Here is an 18,408-nt window from a genome sequence, read left to right as displayed (position 1 = left end):
TTTGATTCGTGAGGTGATCTGCGATTTTTCTAAAGCTCCGTCAGTAAGTTCTTACCGAGAGGAACGTTCTCCATCGTAATTCTGCATAATCTCTGCTTAGTGTCAATAAATAAAAATTAAAAGCCACGAGAAAGTCGAGCCGCGACATCGCGTTCTTCCAACTGCCAAAATCGACGGTGGCGTCTCCCACGGTGGGGTCATTACTAGCGTTGACGTGGGGTTCCTTGGCTGCAAAAAGTGACACCTCTGTTTTTTAGTTCATCTTTGGTGCAACGCAACGTACACAGAGAAGCGTGGGTCGCAATTCGAAGCATTCTTCATAATTTCCGACGAATTATTTATATATTTGACACGTTAAAATTAATTTCTGCTTATCGTATCGCTGAGTTCATCGCGTTGATTCCATTGATTGAGTGCTTGAATCAGGAACATTAGTTGCAAGTGCCCTTGAGCCATGTCGTTCAATTTCAAGGAGATCACCGAGCAGCTGAATGAGGCTACCTCAGATGCTCGAGGTGCCGGTGTTTCTTTCTCAGGAAAATCATTGAAACTGAACTCTGAAGATGATGGTGAGTAAATAATCTATAGAACGACGAACGACAGACTTGGAAACATTTACAACAAATTACATATGCGTTAGAATGAAGGGTCTTTCATTGTGATGAATCACTGGTGAACGACTCCACAGAAAATTGCATATTTAATTCTTTCAAGCAGTATTGAAAAATTCGAATGAGAAATTTGATTGCATGTGCTAATTATATGACCACTTTGATTATCTAGCCAAAGAAGTCTGCGACGAGATCAAGAAATGCGAGAAAATGGGTTATCTAGACCTGGAAGGTAACACTCTGGGTGCAGATGCAGCGAAAGCGGTCTCAAAAGCACTGGAAACCCATGGATCTCACTTGAAGCGTGCTCTCTGGAAAGACATGTTCACAGGGAGAATGAAAACCGAGATCCCCAAAGCCCTAGAATACCTTGGAGATGGGTTGAACCGTGCAGGTGCACGTTTAGTGGAACTCGACCTTAGTGACAATGCATTTGGTCCCATTGGAGTCCAGGGTCTTGCTGCCTTCTTGAGATCGAGCACTTGTTACACTCTCCAAGAGTTACGTCTCAACAACAACGGTTTGGGTATTGCGGGGGGTAAAATGTTAGCAAAAGCCCTGTTGGACTGTCACGTGAACAGTTCTAAGGAGGGCAAACCTTTGGCATTGAGAGTCTTCATCGCTGGACGCAACAGACTGGAGAACGAAGGAGCTACAGCTCTTGCTGGCGTCTTCGAGAAGTTGGGGAGTTTGGAGGAGGTCGTTATGCCGCAGAATGGAATTTATCATCCTGGAGTCTCTGCATTAGCCAATGCATTATCGAATAATCCTGGATTGAGGATATTGAATCTGAATGACAATACTGTGGGTCCAAAAGGTGCTCAGGCACTCGCTGATGTGCTTCACAATTTTAAGTCTCTTGAATATTTGAATCTTGGAGACTGTCTATTGAAGACTAGAGGTGCTTTGCTGATAGCTGATGCCCTTGGTATTCAGGGAAATCACATATCACTGACAGAGCTCAATCTCTCGTTCAATGAGATTCGCCCAAGAGCTGCTGAATCCCTAGCTCGTGCTGTTGCGGATAAAGATCAGCTGACCAGTTTCCATCTGGATGGCAATGCATTCGGAGAGAGTGGAAGAACTGCCTTGAGAAATTTCCTGACGACTTCTGAGCGGATCGAGTCACTTGGGGGTTTTGATGAAGATGTCACGGATGATGAAGAGAGTGAGGAAGGCGAAACTGGTAGTGAAGAGGAGGAAGACAAAGACACTGACGACAGTGATGAGGATGATGGAGTGTATATCGAGAAAGAGGAGACTGTTCAGACTCCTATGCAACACAAGGGTGTGAAGAACCCTATCAAGGTTGAGGAGTTTATGAAGTCATCAACGGGCGAGAATTTGTTGCTGATTGAGGGGGATAAGGTCGCCCAGTTCTTGGAGTATGCTAAGGTAAATAGATAAGGGTCCACAATGTGGGTTCCCGACTTAAATAATGAGTTGACGTGTTTTTAATCTGTTTAGTGGTTGAGCAAATATTGTTGTAATTCATAGAGTCGTTTAGTACGGGTTATTCATTTTGTATTTTTCTATTTAGAGGGTTTCTCAAGACAACAACCATCAGGACACATACGTCGATGAGTTGTTGCCTATCGTTATGAAGGTCTCTTCACATTGTGGCAGTGGCTACGCTGATATCAGAGTGGAGGCTGAGCATTTGACAGATCTTTTATACTCCGAGTTGTTCCATTACGCCTCAAAGAATGATCAAATGTCGAATTTGAATAATAATTTATTAGTCGATTTGGGGCTGATAAAGGTGAGTAATTAGAACAAGAATGAACATTATTAACGACCCGATCGATAAGCTCCATTCAAACGTAAAAATGATGTCTATTTTTGCAGAGTGAGGACAAAAATGGCGGAAAAATTGATTGGAACCTCGAGGGTTGCTTCAAAGCTCTTGAAAAAATTGTTCAGAAAGATTATTTTCCATCTTTAACGAAAGATGCATTAAAGTTGTTCATCGAGAAACCGATAAAGCCGGGAAGGAAATTCGTAGATCCATTCCAGGAAGTAAAAACCTCCCTCAAAGCAATTCTGGACAGACTTCCTAACACGTAACGCTCCAGCCAATACTGTTTTTCAACGATCAACGTGTGGATTTTCCTTCTGCAAAGGTGTCATTACTACAGAGAGATGTATTTATTATTTGATCATGTCACCTCGAAGAATATTGATAGGCAAGTGGGCTAAAATTAACTCAACTCCTTCTCTTTTACTCCATAAAAAATTATTGAAAGACTCTTCGTGTTTTTCCGTTTTTAATATTTTAATATAAAACGTTCGCATTCACAATTTTTGTAATTACTTCATTCATTGAGCCTCAAGGTACTCGAGACAAAAAAAGACATCGACACTGGGTTCTATGATGATCCAACGGATGTGGTTCTTGCGGAAGTATTAAATGCCTCGTATCACTCTCGCAGTATTCTCGACATATATTGGGAGTGAACATTCAGTTTTTGCCTTGGAAAAATTCCTAACTCTTCAGCATTCTGTGATTTTTAAGAGTTAAAAATTTTTATTACGTAGTTTTGAACTGGAGTGTCCGTGGATCCCATCCTGGGTGAAATAATTCGACCACTAGGGGTGCACAGTGCTGAGAGGCTTGATCCTCCATATACTTATTTGCCTGAAACAAATTTTTCCAAGTATCAATGGTGATGACAGGAGGGAACATCAGAATTTGTAAACAGAGGGGATTTTATCCTAAATTTTATACGTAAATTTTACAATGATTATTACAACAAACTGTAAAATATACTTGAATATCTTCAAGTTAATTTCATTACTCACGAGATAAATAACAAGTTGCTGCTTAATTAAAGTATCACAGTCTTGTCCCAAACTTGATGGATATTTGACTTCCCCTTTATTATTCTCAATATCTTTTCTAATTTCTTCTTCGCAGAGGGTCTCGTTTATTGGACTGCCAGTCCTGAATAAATCTGTAATAAAAATAGAACTGAATCATGAATTCAACAAGAACCAAATTATTTTGGGAATATCTTGCACATTAAGAAGTTGATGGGAGTTCATGGACTGATCTCCTGTGAGTTATTTTTTTGCTTTTAAAGTATTTACTTTTTAATACACAAAAAGTATTTACTTTGAGTTCTGGCAACAAACGATCTCGTAGTATTGCCACTGGTGTCGTGGGTGGGATTCGCCAGATACTGTGTCAGTACATCAAAACTCTCTCGATTTTCAACGAACAAATGTGGGTAACGATGCAGCAATAATTTAGTTAACAACGAATTCGCGCGATTATGAATGAGATTACTCGTTGGAGTGCACATTATCTCATCGTCTGTGCGTCTCACCAATAAAACACGACGGTCGTACCTACGTCAACAGCAAAAAGAAAATATAGAGCGTTCTTACAAGTAACTGATGAATATTCATTCGTGAATGAATCGAGGAATTTATACTTTTTCAATTGTTCAGCAACATTGAGATTCAAATAATCCCTGATGACGTTTCGTACAATACTGTCGATAGTGGCGGGCATTCTCGACGTAGCCAAGGGTAAAACGTCATCAAAAGTGGCGTCAAGAACTAGACTATGAATGTCAGGATAATTCATAGCTGCCCAGGTGGCCGTATACCCTCCAATGCTCCATCCATACAAAATGATTCGATCTTCAGGAAAAGATAAATGTTCTTTTGCAAATCTCATCACAGCATCAATTGCATCTATTTCAGATGGAGGATAAGGAGCCCCCTGTCAATTTAATTGATTATATTGATGAATTGACGTTTGCAATTATGAAACTGACAGAGAAGAATGAACAAATTAAAATGACGAATTCTGGGCAGAGAATTGATTTCACTCACTGTGCTCCCTCCAAATCCGGGATGATTCCACCCCAAGACTGAATACCCTTTATTGAGAGGTGTCGCCATGATACCTGTCTCATAGAATCCACAATTTCCCTCGCATGTGATCACAAGAATGTTTCCATTGCTCGATCTATTTCGTCTATCAACAAACATAGCATCAATTTCCAGTTTTTCGAACGTAATAATCTTACATCTTTGACCTCCAAGATCAATCAAGTCTGTTCTTCCCTGAATCATTGCTGCTTTCAGGGCCATGTTAATTAGTGTCATGCTTCCAGGGTACATGAGTTTCAGGGCAATTGTATGAGCAACAACGTAAGAGATTATTTTACAAGGCACAGCTAGTATCAAATCTTTCCCTCCTCTCCTGGTTAATCTATTCGAAGATGTCATGACTATTCTTTTCTTACCGTCTGGCCTGCAAAGAGAAAATCATCAATCTAATTGAGATTCAAAATTCTCGTAGCAGTATTGAGATTGAGTTTGGATTAAGTTGGTAATCTAGTACTATCGATAACAATTCATTTAGAAGTGAAAGACTGTGTTTTTGATTTTAATCATTGCGAGAATCCCTTACCGATCTATCGAACTGACTTTAAAATCAGCTGGCCAAGCCCAGAACTCGAAATCATACTTCAAAAGATCTTGTTTGGCCTCATAACTATAAGACATCTTGGCTTTACTAAGAGCCTTGACGAACTTCGCATAAGTGGGATTGTTAGCTCGTGCATATCCTCGTACTGCCAGCGATGCGATGAGAATGAAGCCCGCACCAGCAACGAATTTCGTAAGGGAGTAGGCATTCTCCGTCAGCGAGTAGCTCCGACGATACATAAACGTTGCGATAAGGGGCAGAGCATACATACTGATCGACCATATTGCTACGAACTTGGGAAAAAATAAGCCATTAAAATTATAATTCTCTAACATTAGGTTTTATAATTTAAATTGATAAATATGTAATATAATCGACGACTGCGAGCATGAACAGCAACTGTCATTCATGAATAGCAATGACCATACCCGACAAATAAAATATTCATTCAACCTCGCTTCGTAATTTTCTATTCAATTATTCATATCTCCAATCAGCACCAAAAAAATCATTCAACCCCTGGAGTTTATGTAAATAAATTATCAAAGTACTCATCAAAATTGTTATATGGTCGTTAATTGACCAGAAGCAAATGAATTCGTCTGGAGCATGAGGAAAAGCACTTCTTCAAAATGTGCAAACATCCTTAAACGATAAAACGAATGGATAAACAAATGATGATGTACTCACTGATGTTATGACGTGGTCGCCCCATCGTTCAAAACTATTCTGCTCGTAAGATTTCTGGAAGTCAACACAGAATTTCAATCAATATTAATCAGTAACCTCATACTCACTATTTCCTTGTACCATCTACATAAATACACTGCATCATTTACCCATGTTGTCTCTTGTATTTTGTACAATTTTGGACTGAATGCACACTCCCACACTGTTCTAATGAGTGACATATCTCCGCTGCGAGAATAGATTGAGTTCGTAACCTATTTATTGTGATGTTTAATACGTTACTTCCTAAAAAAGAGGATTATTGATGGGAGAATTTTCACCGCGCAATCCTACACTGATATCTAGTGTCTGTGCACTGTCGTGCCCTCTTCGGCCCACCAGTAAGTTTTTTATAAGCGAACAGTTATGGCATTAATTCGCAAATAGAAGGACGGTGAGACGGTTTTTTATATGTTCACCTGTCGATACTGGAGCCACATAAGAGCCAGAATCAACGTATTGCGGTTACAAGTTCAAGGCCAACGTCTGCTGCAGCGAATATTCTCTCCTTAACGATTTAATTTTCTCATTTTAAGTGGTCCAACAATTATTCAGTTCTTCAGTTGAGTTCTGAATATTCTGGAGTATTGCTGTTCTGTGTTTTCTTAGATTATCACTCGTCTGAAGGTGTCATCGTGGCAGTTTATTGACAGTGGGGATCCTAACCTCACTTTCAGTGTTTATTTTATCCTCAGATGAATTAGCAATGGACTATGTTAATTAATTCTACTGTGGAGTAATTGTTCAATTGTTATGACAATCATGAATGACCCTGCGGTTAAGAAGGCGAAATTGAGGAGTGCAAGGATTAAAGCTGTCAAGGCTGCCAAGTAAGCGATTTTTTAATGAATTATGCTCGAATGTTTCTTTAAAAATTGGGATGAAACAGTCTCATTTAGATAATGACTTTGTAGGAAACTTCCGACAGCCATTCTGCTCCAGAGAAAGGTGGAATGTGATGCTAAAGCTTTGAAAATTGTGGAACGTTTGATAGAAACAGGAGTTGAAGAAGAATGGTTGCTCACGAATGTAAATACCGGAAAATGTGCTAATAATTCCCCTATTCTTCCCACTTTTATCACACAGTCTGATATTTAACGCTCCTCCTTACAGATGAGGCAGGTCAATCGATCGCACCTAGAAGACGTGATCGAGGAGAGAGCGATTATGAAGCTCTGCGGCTATGCCCTATGTGACAATCCTCTAACAAGAGTAGTCAACAAACAGTATAAAATATCAACTCTTAGGAATAAAGTCTACGATGTCCAGAAAACCAAGAACTTCTGCAGCTTCTGGTGTTACTCAGCAACTGAATATCTTCTGGCACAAATGCTGACGAGTCCTCTTTGGCTCAGGGCTGAAGAAGAGATTCCAGATTTTATTCTGTTCGATAAACCAAAAGAAACAGTAAAAAATCCACCTGGAGTTGAGGTTAACATCATTGGACTTGACCTTCCCTCTGATGCAGGTCATCCATCAGGAACAGACGGTAAAATCAGTAGGAAAGAAAGTGACAGAGATTTTGAAGAATCTAAAGATGTTAGTGCAAGGAGTGCCACGAAAGTGGAGTATAAGGAAGATGTGAATGCCACCAATGACAAGAGTAAGACTTCTACAAGAGATTGCTACAAATCATTGAAGCAAGTTCAATTCTGCCCCGACCAGGTAACGATACAAACATTATCTTGAGTAATGTCACTAAATCCGCTTTTATTCCTTATTAAATAACTGACCTAATATGAGGAGAACACCCATCAAATAATTAATGAGATGACATAAAGGCAGTCAATATTAATATAATATAATTTGTTCCAGATCAATGCTCAAGACACTAATGAATTGCAGGAAACTGGTCGAGATAAATCTGAACGTTTGGAAGAGGAAAAAAACAGCTTAAGCACTGAACCGAAATTCCCTGATACCCTTATCACATCAGAAATAACAGAAGCATCAACAAAAAATTCTGAAAAAGCCCGTCAGAAACCCCTAGAAAACAGTAAAATTAACAAATCTGAATTCACTAAAAATACCAACAAAATGAAGAAGCTCAAACAGAGACCAACTGTATCTTTTGCATCACTGACGTCTCGAGTGGAGCAGAGCATCACAGAATGGATCAGCAAACATACAATACAGCTTTTACATGGTGACGAGTCAACCAAGCAGAACCTTCTGGAGACCCTAACAATGCAAGAGAGATACGGAGAGCTTTGCAAGAAGTTGAATGCTGTTCAACTCGAGGAGTCAAAAGAGGATCGAGTCTCAGCGATTCAATCGACTGTTCTCCAACCAATGCCCCACTTCTCAGTTCTCAAAGAGGAAGCTGAGGCGTTAGAACTCAAGGTGCGAGCGTTTTACCACGGAAGTACAGTCGTTGAACCTCAAGTTTCGAAACCTAGTGCAGAAGAAGAGGCGCCAGATACTGTGGTCCCATTGACGCCAGCACATGCCCCCATAGCCTTACGACGTAGGATTTTCCTTGATAAATTGAACAAAGTGCTTCCTGACCTGTTGAGAACTTTGGCAGGTTCAGGACAGAGTCAATACACCTATACGCCAGACAAAGCAGGAAAAGTGAAAGCACTAATCAGTACCTTCAAGCTCTCTGCGACAAACATTGTTTTCAAAACTGCAGAGTGGACGTTGGTGGCCTTGTTAATCATTAAAATTCTCAGTATCATCGATGTAAATGTTAAAAAATTGCTGGCTAGCAAGCAAGCCACGATGTATACGTCGATGATTCTGATGTCTTATCAGTTAGATTCTAGTTATTTGGATAGACTGGTTGGTTCGTTGACTCTCCCAGAGGATACCAATGATAGTGCTCTTTCTTCTGATTAATCATAATTTTTATATTAATAAATTTATTGAAGATATATTATACATCGTATTCTATTTTTCGTCAATTTCAATCAGTTTAGTTTTCGTGGATATCCAAGTATCTTTTGCAGTTTTGTACAGAAACGGCCATTTTTAATCATTTCATCAATAATTCGTCGAAAAAAAACTTTATTTTAAAAGTTAAAATAATGAAGCTATTGTTTATCTCTGGGAACTTAGACTGGAATGAAACAGAGAACGAAATTGTGATGATTAACTACAAAAATAGAGCATTTCAGTAGAGGAACAATAGTCAAAGCCCTTAGATATCCGTAATTAACGTAAAATATTTCAAAATATGTTTATTAATAGTAATCACATGCTGTACCACAGTACAATCACAATGCTCGTAACCTCCTGTCAATAGTAATTCAAAAATTTACAATGAACTTAGTGGTCTCATGGGACTTGCAATATTGGGTGATGACACCCCGGGTACAGATGAAACCCCAACTGTAAGTGGTGGAGTTGGTCCATCAATACTCATCCTACTGCTTTGTGATGATTGTGAAAGATTCTCAGACGTTCTACTTCCCACTTTCTCTCGAAGTGCCTCGTACAGACTGTGAACTGCCTCATTATGTTGACTCGTCGGTTGCAGTGCTTTCATCAACGAATGCAATCGTGCTGGAGGTAGTTTAGGATAAATGTACCAAAGTAATTTCAGTAAATGCCTGGTGACGTTGTCCCTGCCAAGTCCAGCGAGGAAGAATTCATCGAAGATAACAGTGCAGAAGGACTCGTTGGAGAATTCATCGGCCATGTTGAGGATCAGGAGGGACACTAGAGTGTGCAAAAAAGGGTCTTCAAAGGCACGCTGTGCCTGGCAGTTTGGCAGAGTTGCCAAGACTCTCATGAGGCCACGAGCATCACCACGAGACTTTCCCAAACCTAAACTGCTTCCACTAACTGCTGATACACCAGCTGCACTGGCACCTCCTGCTACTGTACCTCCTCCCACATGTAATGTGTAGTACATTGAAAGGACTGCAGCTACTCCTGACAGCTGGGAGTAGGCTTGACAGGCGTCTGGAGGAGGTCCCGAGTGTTCAATTATGGCAATTGCACTTTCACGCTCATCAGGAGGCAGTTTGCAATTCAATTGTCTTATTTGATCGTCTACCATCAATGACATCAGTGCTGGAAGAAATTTAGTCACAACTTGGCTGTCGAGTTTGGGCTCTTTGAAGTCCTGCGAATCAATCATATGCCATGCTGATAGTCCCAGTGCCAACATTCGAAGCAGGAGAACTAGTACGGCGTTTTCCCTTGGTAATGATTCACCATTTATCAAGTGCAATGCTATTTTGATTGCACTGCTAGCCAAGAAGTTCACAGCATACGGATCGCACAGGGTCATGCTGAGATCACCCAGCACTTGCTCTTGTCCTCTCTTTATACTGTCAAGAAATCCCTGTAGCTCTCTAGACCTCTTAATATCCACGTTCTTTTCTCGTATACAGGCATCAAGACACCACGTGAATTTGTGACAGGGATCAACAGAAATAATGCTCTGTACTTCCAGGTCATGTAACGCCATGAGTAATTCAGCCCTCAATGTGCAATAATGAATATTCTTTGTCCTGAGGAAGAGAGTTCTCAAAAACTGCAGCACCATATCGTATAACTTAACACTGTGTCCAATCATATGCGCGAGTTTTTGCACTACTTCCCCCTGTCTTCTCACCTTAGGTGAAGGCGAGAAGAACAAACTATTCAAGTTCAGATGATCGAAGAGGACCTGCTCCTTCTCAATAATATATTTACTAAACAAAGGTGAAACTTCATCCCCAAACAAACTCTGATTGTCCTTCCAAATTTGTCGTTTCACTTCAGTATCGGCACTGTTGTAGAGTTCCTTCTCCCTTACGAGCACCCTCAGGTACTTATCATCGATATGAGGTGTATTTCTGAGGATACACATGACCACAGGGCGAAGTGCTGGCACTCGTACAGCAGCGAAGCTCTTCGATAACATGTCCTTTAACCTCTTATCTCCATTGGGCTTGTCAGGCGTTATTTCAGCTCCAATTTCGTTAATCCTTTTTACCAACTTCTCACGAAGTTCCTCCAGGACGGATGCGTGAAAATCCAGCCGTCGAACCCCGTGGAGGTCTAACAAAGGCAACATTGGCCGTAGGGAAGGTAATAACACTCCATTCTCAAGTTGAAATTCTTCAATTGCTTTGAGAGGATCTGTACAGCTGGTTAAAGCATCTCTGAGAAACACCGGTCCAGGTATCCCGAGGTCCTCAAGACCATCACCTGTCGTTCCACCGTTATTCCTTGTCACACTCATATTCTCGGAATAAAATTCAGTCTTCAAAAAGTTTCAAGATGATGTTGAAGTTAATCAGAAGTTCACCACAAAACAATCACAATAACATGTCTACTTTGAGGTTAATATTTCCACTATTTTTCAGCAGCGTATGGCCTTCACACCGGTTCAAATTGATTCCTTTGGCTTTCAGATATTCACAAAAGATGAAATAGATTCATTCATACGAATTTTAGAACGAAAGTAGAACTGAATGACTTATTAAGGCGGATTACACGTTTATGGAGCGTCCATTGGGAGGACATTGGAGGGGAGGTTCTCTTCTAATTTGGTTCTAATCCGTTTCCTCCCAATTTGCCATTCGTTCCCCCGTCCACAACATAAGTGGCGACCTCTGTGTGCCACATGCAAAACACAGTAGCACATCCTCTTCCGGTCGCTCGTGATGCAATTGCTGTTCTCACTAGTGCGTCCTACCTTCTCGTATATTTGCAATCTCAGTTAAAACGTACAAATATTTTTGTGGATGACGTTTAGTCGGTTTAGTCACTGGTGAATGTATATTTGTTTTTATCATTCAATGTAATTACGCCAAATTATTTTATTTAACAATCGGGACACAAGAGCAATTGTCACACAATGGAGGAAATATTTCATGAAAAGGTAAATGCGAAAACTAACACGTGCACTATTGCGAAATTAGTTTGAGGTATTTTTCTGGTGCAAATGTGCATGAATTCTTAAATTTTCTAATCATCCTTTCAGCAAGAGGGATATCTGTGTGGCCAACATTGCTTGAATTCACTTCTTCAAGGCCCTTATTTCAATGCTGTAGACCTCGGGTGTCTTGCTAGGCAGCTGGACGACGAGGAGGAAGCGAGAATGGCTGAGGCGGGTATAGACAGTGACGATTATAGAAGATTCAGAGAAGTAAATATGCATTGAAAAACTTATTTAGGCATTAACTCACGCTTGGGTGTGATTGGCTCATTCGCCTCGCTGAATCATCCACTTTTCCTATTCGGTATACCGTCCCAGAGTTGTAAAAATAATTGCATCATGAGCACGACTGACAATATTTTGATTTTATTTTTAGCAACCTTCTGGCAATGTGGACGACAGTGGATATTTTTCAGTTCAAGTGATAAGCAGTGCCCTCAAAGTCTGGGGACTGGAGCTAGTACCCTACAACAGCAGAGAACCTATAGCTATCATCGCACAGAATGATCCTACGTAAGTTTTTAATCACCGAGTTAATTATGAAGGAGTCGGAGAACATGGGCATATGGGGTAAAATGGGCTGTTGAATATCAAAGCAAACAAAATTTTTTTCCTTTCATTTTTTTTTTGTTCCATTGGGAATTATAGACCTGTGATGAATCCACATAGGATGGGTCAAAATGTAAACCAAAAAAATTATCAATAATTTTCTTTTCTTTTCATTAAAGAGAGATAGAACAACTGATTAAAAAAATGATGAAATCGCAGTCGCAAGTGGGATTCAGAAATTAAATAATACATGCGATAAAAAATTGAGGACGAATTGAAGTATCCACTTTGTATTTGCTTTCCGACTTCGCATTCATAATCTCTGAATGAGTATCAGAAAGTAGATTTAATCTAATTCAACTCATTGTTTAAATCTACTAGACATATGGCGCCTCCTCTATAGGCTATTAATAAAATTCCTCCTGTTAATTCTTCTTGATCATATTTACAAAGTTTTACGTCAGAATCCAGCTATTTTTATTCCCTTTATTCGTTATTTTTAGACAAATGCAGGCGTATATATGCAACTACAAGGGCCACTGGTTTACCATCCGTAAAATAGGAAATCAGTGGTTCAATCTCAACTCGATATTGAGTGGTCCTCAGCTTTTATCGAACACCTACTTGGCAATGTATTTCGCACAGTTGTTGCAAGAGGGTGAGTGTGTCTACAATCTCTTACTTCACCGATGATCTACATCACATACTTAATTTGCTTCTGTGTCCAAAGGATATTCAATATTCATCGTCATTGGAGAATTGCCAGAATGTACAGCTGACGAGATACTGCTGACGAATCCAGTAAAAATGATCCCGAAATCCGGAAAATCCGATGTAGAGGAGGTTAAAGGGTTTGAGTCGAAGGGTCATAGGTTGGGAACAATGGAAGACGAGGAGGCGAAAATACGAGAGGCTGTGGCAGGGCTGGAGGCAGTCAGAGTGCCATCGAGTTCGAGTTCAAGTGCAGTTGGTGGCGCAGTTAAACAATCAGACAAGCCACGAGAGAGGATAATACCGATTGAGATTGAGGGAGATGACAAGGATGATAATGACGATGAAGATCTGCAGCGAGCACTGCAACTCAGTCTTCAGGATGTTGATGAGACACCAGACAAACCCCTCAAACTACGACTCAATCTAGATTTAAACAAACCCGAGAGGTTCTACGATACGATAGGGGAGTCTGACGATGATGATGAGTTGAGGAGGGCTCTTCAGTTGAGCCTCGAGTGCGTCACAGCCCCACCTACACCAGACCCTGAGGATGTACGCTGGAAACGTCTGAGATATCTGGGACTTCATCAGCCCAACAGCGAGCCCTCAACTCAGTTGAATACTTAACAGTGAAATGATAGCTGGTGGTTAAATTTGTTTCTCTTGAATTTTATTCTTTTTGTATCCCATTCTTGAATCGACCTTTGAAAAGGACTGCCGTGATTGTCTTTGATTCCAATGGAATTGTAGAAAAGATTATGAATATTTTTTTGATTGAAATCTATAATCGTGTGTTTGGAAATAAATTTATATATTCATTTTAATGATTAATAAGGTTGTGTACTTTGTTTTTAATACTGGGGAATTGAGCAATGTGCATGAATAAAGTGTTTTTGTTTCGTAATGTGTGGCTTCTATTTATTGAGGCTTTAATTTGGTTCTAAAACAACGAGGTCACTTCCTACTGCTGTTATGGACAATTTAATTTCAATTGCTGTATTTCGCACAAAAATCGTTTTTGAAGGAAAAAACATTTTTATCGCGTTTATGTCGCTTCTAAACGTTCGGTTGGCAGTTTGAAGAGGAGAGCAGAGGCTGATAAGCCTGAAAAAAAAATATCTACATGTTCCTTCGAAAAAGCGGTCAAAGCATACGTTCTCCAGTCTGTGAAGTACCCTTGAAACGTAGTTTCATAAATGGAAAGATATTGAAACTTTCCAGTGCGTTTTAACCAAATTTTTATAACAATTGCATCATGGAGGTACATAAAGACATCTAGCTTGCACTTAGGAGTCCCCTACTTGTGTCCTCATGATGCCTTAATACAGGTTGAGATTTTTCTGGTCCGAAATACTGTCATTGGCACTTTCAGTAGTTGAGACGAAGATTTGGGCTCGAAAAGTGACTGGAGATAACAGGGTAGTATGACACTTGACCGTACGTCCGTTGTTTGCGGAGGGAAAGTTCGAAAATTCTCGATTAGATTCTCTCAATGTTTGGAACGAACATTTGGGCTTGAAAAATCGCCTGACGTGACAGGATCTCAGGATGATGATGAAGGTAAACTACTTAGTATCACCAAAAATCTCACAATATTTAAGTCTAAATATTTGGTCTCGAAAATGATAGACTGTAACAGGAGGGCAGAAATAGCTAGGAGCTGTGTGGACTAGACGATGCTTCGGGGCAGTTTTCATTACTGTTAGAAACTCACCATAATGTATCACGCGATGGCGGTAAATTCAAATACAACTACGGTGCAATGGGTGAAATAATGATATTTCATTACTAATGTTCTAGAAAACAATCATGTTTATTATGTTACTCCGATTATAATGCAACATAGGAGAATTGTCGTTAATATTTGAATCATTCATTTCATTCTAATTGCAACTAATTTCTTAATATGAATCTTAAATCTTAATATGAAATTGGCGCCAGCCAAATTGTCCTAGCTATAATATTTCCAAAGATATGGGCGAAAAACGGTCTGATGCCAAATCTGGGCCCTTTTTGCTCTAGGAGGCCCAGGAGCCGAGAAAAACGCGAAAAACGAAAAAATTGATTTTAGAATATTTCTCGGAGCTCTAGACAAATCGTATATTATTGTCATCCGATATTAAATGATAATTTACTGTAGCAAAAGATCTATATCCTATTACATTGTTAGAATAGTGTAAAAGATCAAAACTTACAGAAGGCTTTGAACAAATTGCGCGCCCATTCATCTGGATGAGTTTCTGGTTAGTTTTATCATTGATTACTTTTCGGTGAGGATCATCAAACAGAGTTTTTCTTCAATTTCAATAATTGCCAGATATCCGACAAATTAATCTCTGATTCGCGCACGAAACAGCTATTATCATTGCACGGTATTTCACCACACGAATTACCTCCATGAGAAAATTAGTTGGTTTTTTTTTCTGCGAGAGGAATTACCTTGACTCATAAAAATATTTCATTAATAACGAAAGTATTCTTTATTCTGAATCCCTGATGAGCCTCAAACACAAATATTCTTGAAAAACCTTAATTATTTTTTAAATAAAAGATTCAATGAGTTATACGTTTCCATTCAGTGGTAGTTAATAGAAAACTCCTAGAATTGGCTATGTTAATGTAGCTTATAGGATAAGACAAGAGGATAGAATGAGGAAAGCAGCTGATGAGCTATTTGAAGTGTGATAGTAGCTTTATTGACATAAAAAAACTCACAATTCAATTGCTGTAATTCCTGTCATTAACATTATTCTTCCATTTGCATTAATACAAAGTAAACAGCCAGAGCTATTCCGTCTCCAATCCATCGAAAAAAAATGTAATTGTCAATTATATTTTTCCAGCGAAAATCCCTATTCTCCGCACTGACGTCAGCAATTTTCTCGAGTAGGTCAGTAAATCGCAGGCGTTGCAATAAATTCAGAAGAATAAATACTCGTATCCAGAAATACACACAAAGAACTGGTTTACGCAAGTTCAATTAGTAATTGATTTTTAAGGAGATAGATATTACGATGAAAAATGTCTACGTTCATAGAATATCATCCTGAATCCTGATCAGCCTGAATAATCCATAGATGTCATATCTGACGGTAAATATTAAATATATAACGGTGTATGTGAAAATATTAATGTATATTATCAACTCAAAACAGTTCCATTTTGATTGTAATCGCCGGGTTTGCAGATGTGTTTAGTGCAAATGAACTTCTGCTCTGGTAGGCTGACGCATATGCAACCGTTGCAATACCAATGGAAAAAAGTTCCGTTTTGACAGTTGTAATCGACAGGTGGAGAACTTTCTTCTTCGCTGGATGTGGCAGTAACAGCTGCAACAGAATATACGAATAGAAAATCAAATGATATCTGATAGACTCAGTACCTATTATGTAAAATTCATGGTGTTGTTTTTTTAAAACTAAGGTAGTTTATCCTCTTCTGGCAGCCCTACATCGTCAGGGCACGGTAATGAAGGGATGACTGCAAATATCGTGGCGGTTTGTTTCGCATTAAGCAAAATTGTATTGATTTAGCACTTCTACAAAATAAATGTTGCAATCCAGATTTGTTTTATTATGCTAAATATTACATAGTCAAATATTACAAAGTTATAACTTCACAATATCATATGTCCTTGAGAGTCACTACTGGGCCGAAATTTGATAAATGTATTATACATATATACTCATAGATATTTTTTATACTAGTTTTTAAGTTATGTATAATATATTTTTAACCAAAGTAAAAAATAAAAAAAAATAAAATAAATAAAAAATAACAAAGTTTTGAAGTAAATGGATATTTGGAAAGAATTTTTTTTTATTCGTGCAGTACCTACCCACAATAACGAAAGCCAGAACAAGAATTTTGAACATCCTGTCTTCTCCCTGGGAATTCTCCTCGTCTAATGCTGAATAAATCAAGACGAAATTCACAGACAAACTAAATGAATTTTACGAGAGCGATCTCATAGTTATATTGACACCCAGGTACGAGGTGACTAGTCATAGATCGATAAGAGCCACAGCTGTTACTATTAGAATATCGATAAGATTTAGCGCCTGGATTCAAGATAATTGAGGAAGTACAATTGAAAGAGTGGATATGAAATATGATTCGTTTATATTTGATTATGATAATTACAATTGCTTCATTTAAAGGAGATACATCTTCACTGGTTTAAAAAAATGCTGTTTTATTAACATCCAGTAATACAAAAATGACATGTAGGATTGCTAAAATGGAGAGCAATAGAGAATTGGGCAGGAAAACATCACTTTTTTCTCTCTCAATATTAATAAAGACATTTATTCGCTGATCCGACATAAACAGTTTTTTTCACACGAACATTTCGACAACAGTACTATCGACTTCATGAAATACAAGGAAAATATCACTATTGTTTAATCGTCGTGGCTATGGTATGTTGACTTCCATATTAAATCCACCGAAATTTCGAAAAATTAAATTGTTCAGTCCTTATTCCTCTGATTCATCTGGACAAGCCATCAAAGTACAAACTGGAACATTATTTTTAACGCACCGACAAGTGTTGCAGTCTTTTTTGTACGTTTGTCCAGCAGTGCAGGACATATCATCTGGTACTGGAACACAAGACCATCAAATCAGACAATTCATGATGTTAATGTTAAGAGCATCAGATCGACAGATACATACGTGCAGGAAGATCTTCAGTCTTGACTGTGGTCGATTCAATTGTGTTCATTGTTCCATCCTCGTTAAAAAGCCCGGGATAACAAGCCTGTCTTGTACAACTGGCTCCTTCTCCATCAGGCCCGCACGCGCACGTGTTGCAAAAATAGTTGAATTGGGTTCCGGGGGTGCAGGGTGAGTTTGCCGGATCGCGCTCAACAGCAACAATAGCTAAATTGAATAATTAAATTATAAATATAAATTATAATTAATAACTAAATTATAATTAAATTATACTATTTCAATATTAAAATAAAAAAATAAAATATAAATATTAAAATTTATTTTAATATTGAAATAGTATATTAGAAATGTGATAATTATAATGATTCTAAACCCCTGTTTAGACCCAAGAAAACAGTCTACACATCATACCCCAAACTTGTTAGAATTTTCACCCATAAAAAATGTTTTCCGATCTCAAGTGGAAACACAAGAATAAAAGAAATACAAATCGTACAAAGACCTATTCAGTCCAACTAAAATTAATTTTTAATAAATACTTTGAAATGTAAACTCTAATATAGTGTAGGCGTATAATAAACTATTACTATATGTCTTATCTTATAGCAATTATCCCTAAAATATTCCTGTGTCAACGCAAAATTACTCACTCGTGACTACGACAGCAAGAACAATGGCTTTGAAAAACATTTTTAATATTTAATTTCTTCTCGTTACTGATAATGTAAGTCAGCTTTCAGAAGTTTGAAAATAACTGATGGTGAACCATCCAGTGACTGTACTTAAATACTATTGACCCCGCGACC

The 18,408-nt window shown here is 38.6% G+C and overlaps 6 protein-coding genes across 8 annotated transcripts; 3 read left to right on the top strand and 3 right to left on the bottom strand.

Annotated features, from left to right (window-relative positions):
• The first annotated feature begins 254 nt into the window (after nt 1-254).
• On the top strand, nt 255-2,816 carry LOC135167639 (ran GTPase-activating protein 1). Its single transcript, XM_064131035.1, has 4 exons — nt 255-569; nt 784-2,006; nt 2,152-2,373; nt 2,460-2,816. Exons 1-4 carry the CDS (start codon nt 455-457, stop codon nt 2,676-2,678), a joined length of 1,779 nt encoding a protein of 592 aa, XP_063987105.1. The 5' UTR covers nt 255-454; the 3' UTR covers nt 2,679-2,816.
• A 45-nt stretch (nt 2,817-2,861) lies between these two features.
• LOC135167641 (phosphatidylserine lipase ABHD16A) lies at nt 2,862-6,036 on the bottom strand. 2 transcript variants are annotated; one of them, XM_064131038.1, is made up of 8 exons: nt 5,895-6,036; nt 5,746-5,799; nt 5,038-5,348; nt 4,455-4,878; nt 4,049-4,341; nt 3,727-3,962; nt 3,414-3,565; nt 2,862-3,249 (listed from the first exon to the last, which is right to left on the bottom strand). In XM_064131038.1, the coding sequence occupies exons 1-8, from the start codon at nt 5,964-5,966 to the stop codon at nt 3,142-3,144; spliced, it is 1,650 nt and encodes a 549-aa protein (XP_063987108.1). In that variant the 5' UTR covers nt 5,967-6,036; the 3' UTR covers nt 2,862-3,141. The 2 variants fall into 2 exon arrangements, with proteins under 2 accessions (XP_063987108.1, XP_063987109.1); XM_064131039.1 differs by having other exon boundaries at nt 5,866-6,006.
• Nucleotides 6,037-6,473: 437 nt separating this feature from the next.
• Nucleotides 6,474-8,660, top strand: LOC135167640 (uncharacterized protein). 2 transcript variants are annotated; one of them, XM_064131036.1, is made up of 4 exons: nt 6,474-6,614; nt 6,699-6,813; nt 6,898-7,449; nt 7,600-8,660. In XM_064131036.1, the coding sequence occupies exons 1-4, from the start codon at nt 6,538-6,540 to the stop codon at nt 8,623-8,625; spliced, it is 1,770 nt and encodes a 589-aa protein (XP_063987106.1). In that variant the 5' UTR covers nt 6,474-6,537; the 3' UTR covers nt 8,626-8,660. The 2 variants fall into 2 exon arrangements, with proteins under 2 accessions (XP_063987106.1, XP_063987107.1); XM_064131037.1 differs by having other exon boundaries at nt 6,477-6,614; nt 6,684-6,813.
• Nucleotides 8,661-8,940: 280 nt separating this feature from the next.
• Nucleotides 8,941-11,258, bottom strand: LOC135167638 (negative elongation factor B). The gene has a single exon (XM_064131034.1). The coding sequence runs from the start codon at nt 10,961-10,963 to the stop codon at nt 9,044-9,046; it is 1,920 nt and encodes a 639-aa protein (XP_063987104.1). The 5' UTR covers nt 10,964-11,258; the 3' UTR covers nt 8,941-9,043.
• A 180-nt stretch (nt 11,259-11,438) lies between these two features.
• Nucleotides 11,439-13,759, top strand: LOC135167642 (ataxin-3-like). The gene is made up of 5 exons (XM_064131040.1): nt 11,439-11,605; nt 11,708-11,872; nt 12,039-12,175; nt 12,715-12,869; nt 12,942-13,759. Exons 1-5 carry the CDS (start codon nt 11,582-11,584, stop codon nt 13,550-13,552), a joined length of 1,092 nt encoding a protein of 363 aa, XP_063987110.1. The 5' UTR covers nt 11,439-11,581; the 3' UTR covers nt 13,553-13,759.
• Nucleotides 13,760-17,099: 3,340 nt separating this feature from the next.
• LOC135167643 (serine protease inhibitor I/II-like) lies at nt 17,100-18,408 on the bottom strand. Its single transcript, XM_064131041.1, has 3 exons — nt 18,253-18,408; nt 17,603-17,809; nt 17,100-17,529 (listed from the first exon to the last, which is right to left on the bottom strand). Exons 1-3 carry the CDS (start codon nt 18,290-18,292, stop codon nt 17,405-17,407), a joined length of 372 nt encoding a protein of 123 aa, XP_063987111.1. The 5' UTR covers nt 18,293-18,408; the 3' UTR covers nt 17,100-17,404.

This window comes from Diachasmimorpha longicaudata, chromosome 11, assembly GCF_034640455.1.
Source record: "Diachasmimorpha longicaudata isolate KC_UGA_2023 chromosome 11, iyDiaLong2, whole genome shotgun sequence".
NCBI classification, from domain to species: Eukaryota; Metazoa; Arthropoda; class Insecta; order Hymenoptera; family Braconidae; genus Diachasmimorpha; species Diachasmimorpha longicaudata.
The sequence above is the reverse complement of the archived record's forward strand: the minus strand, read 5'-3'. Positions and strand labels throughout refer to the sequence as shown.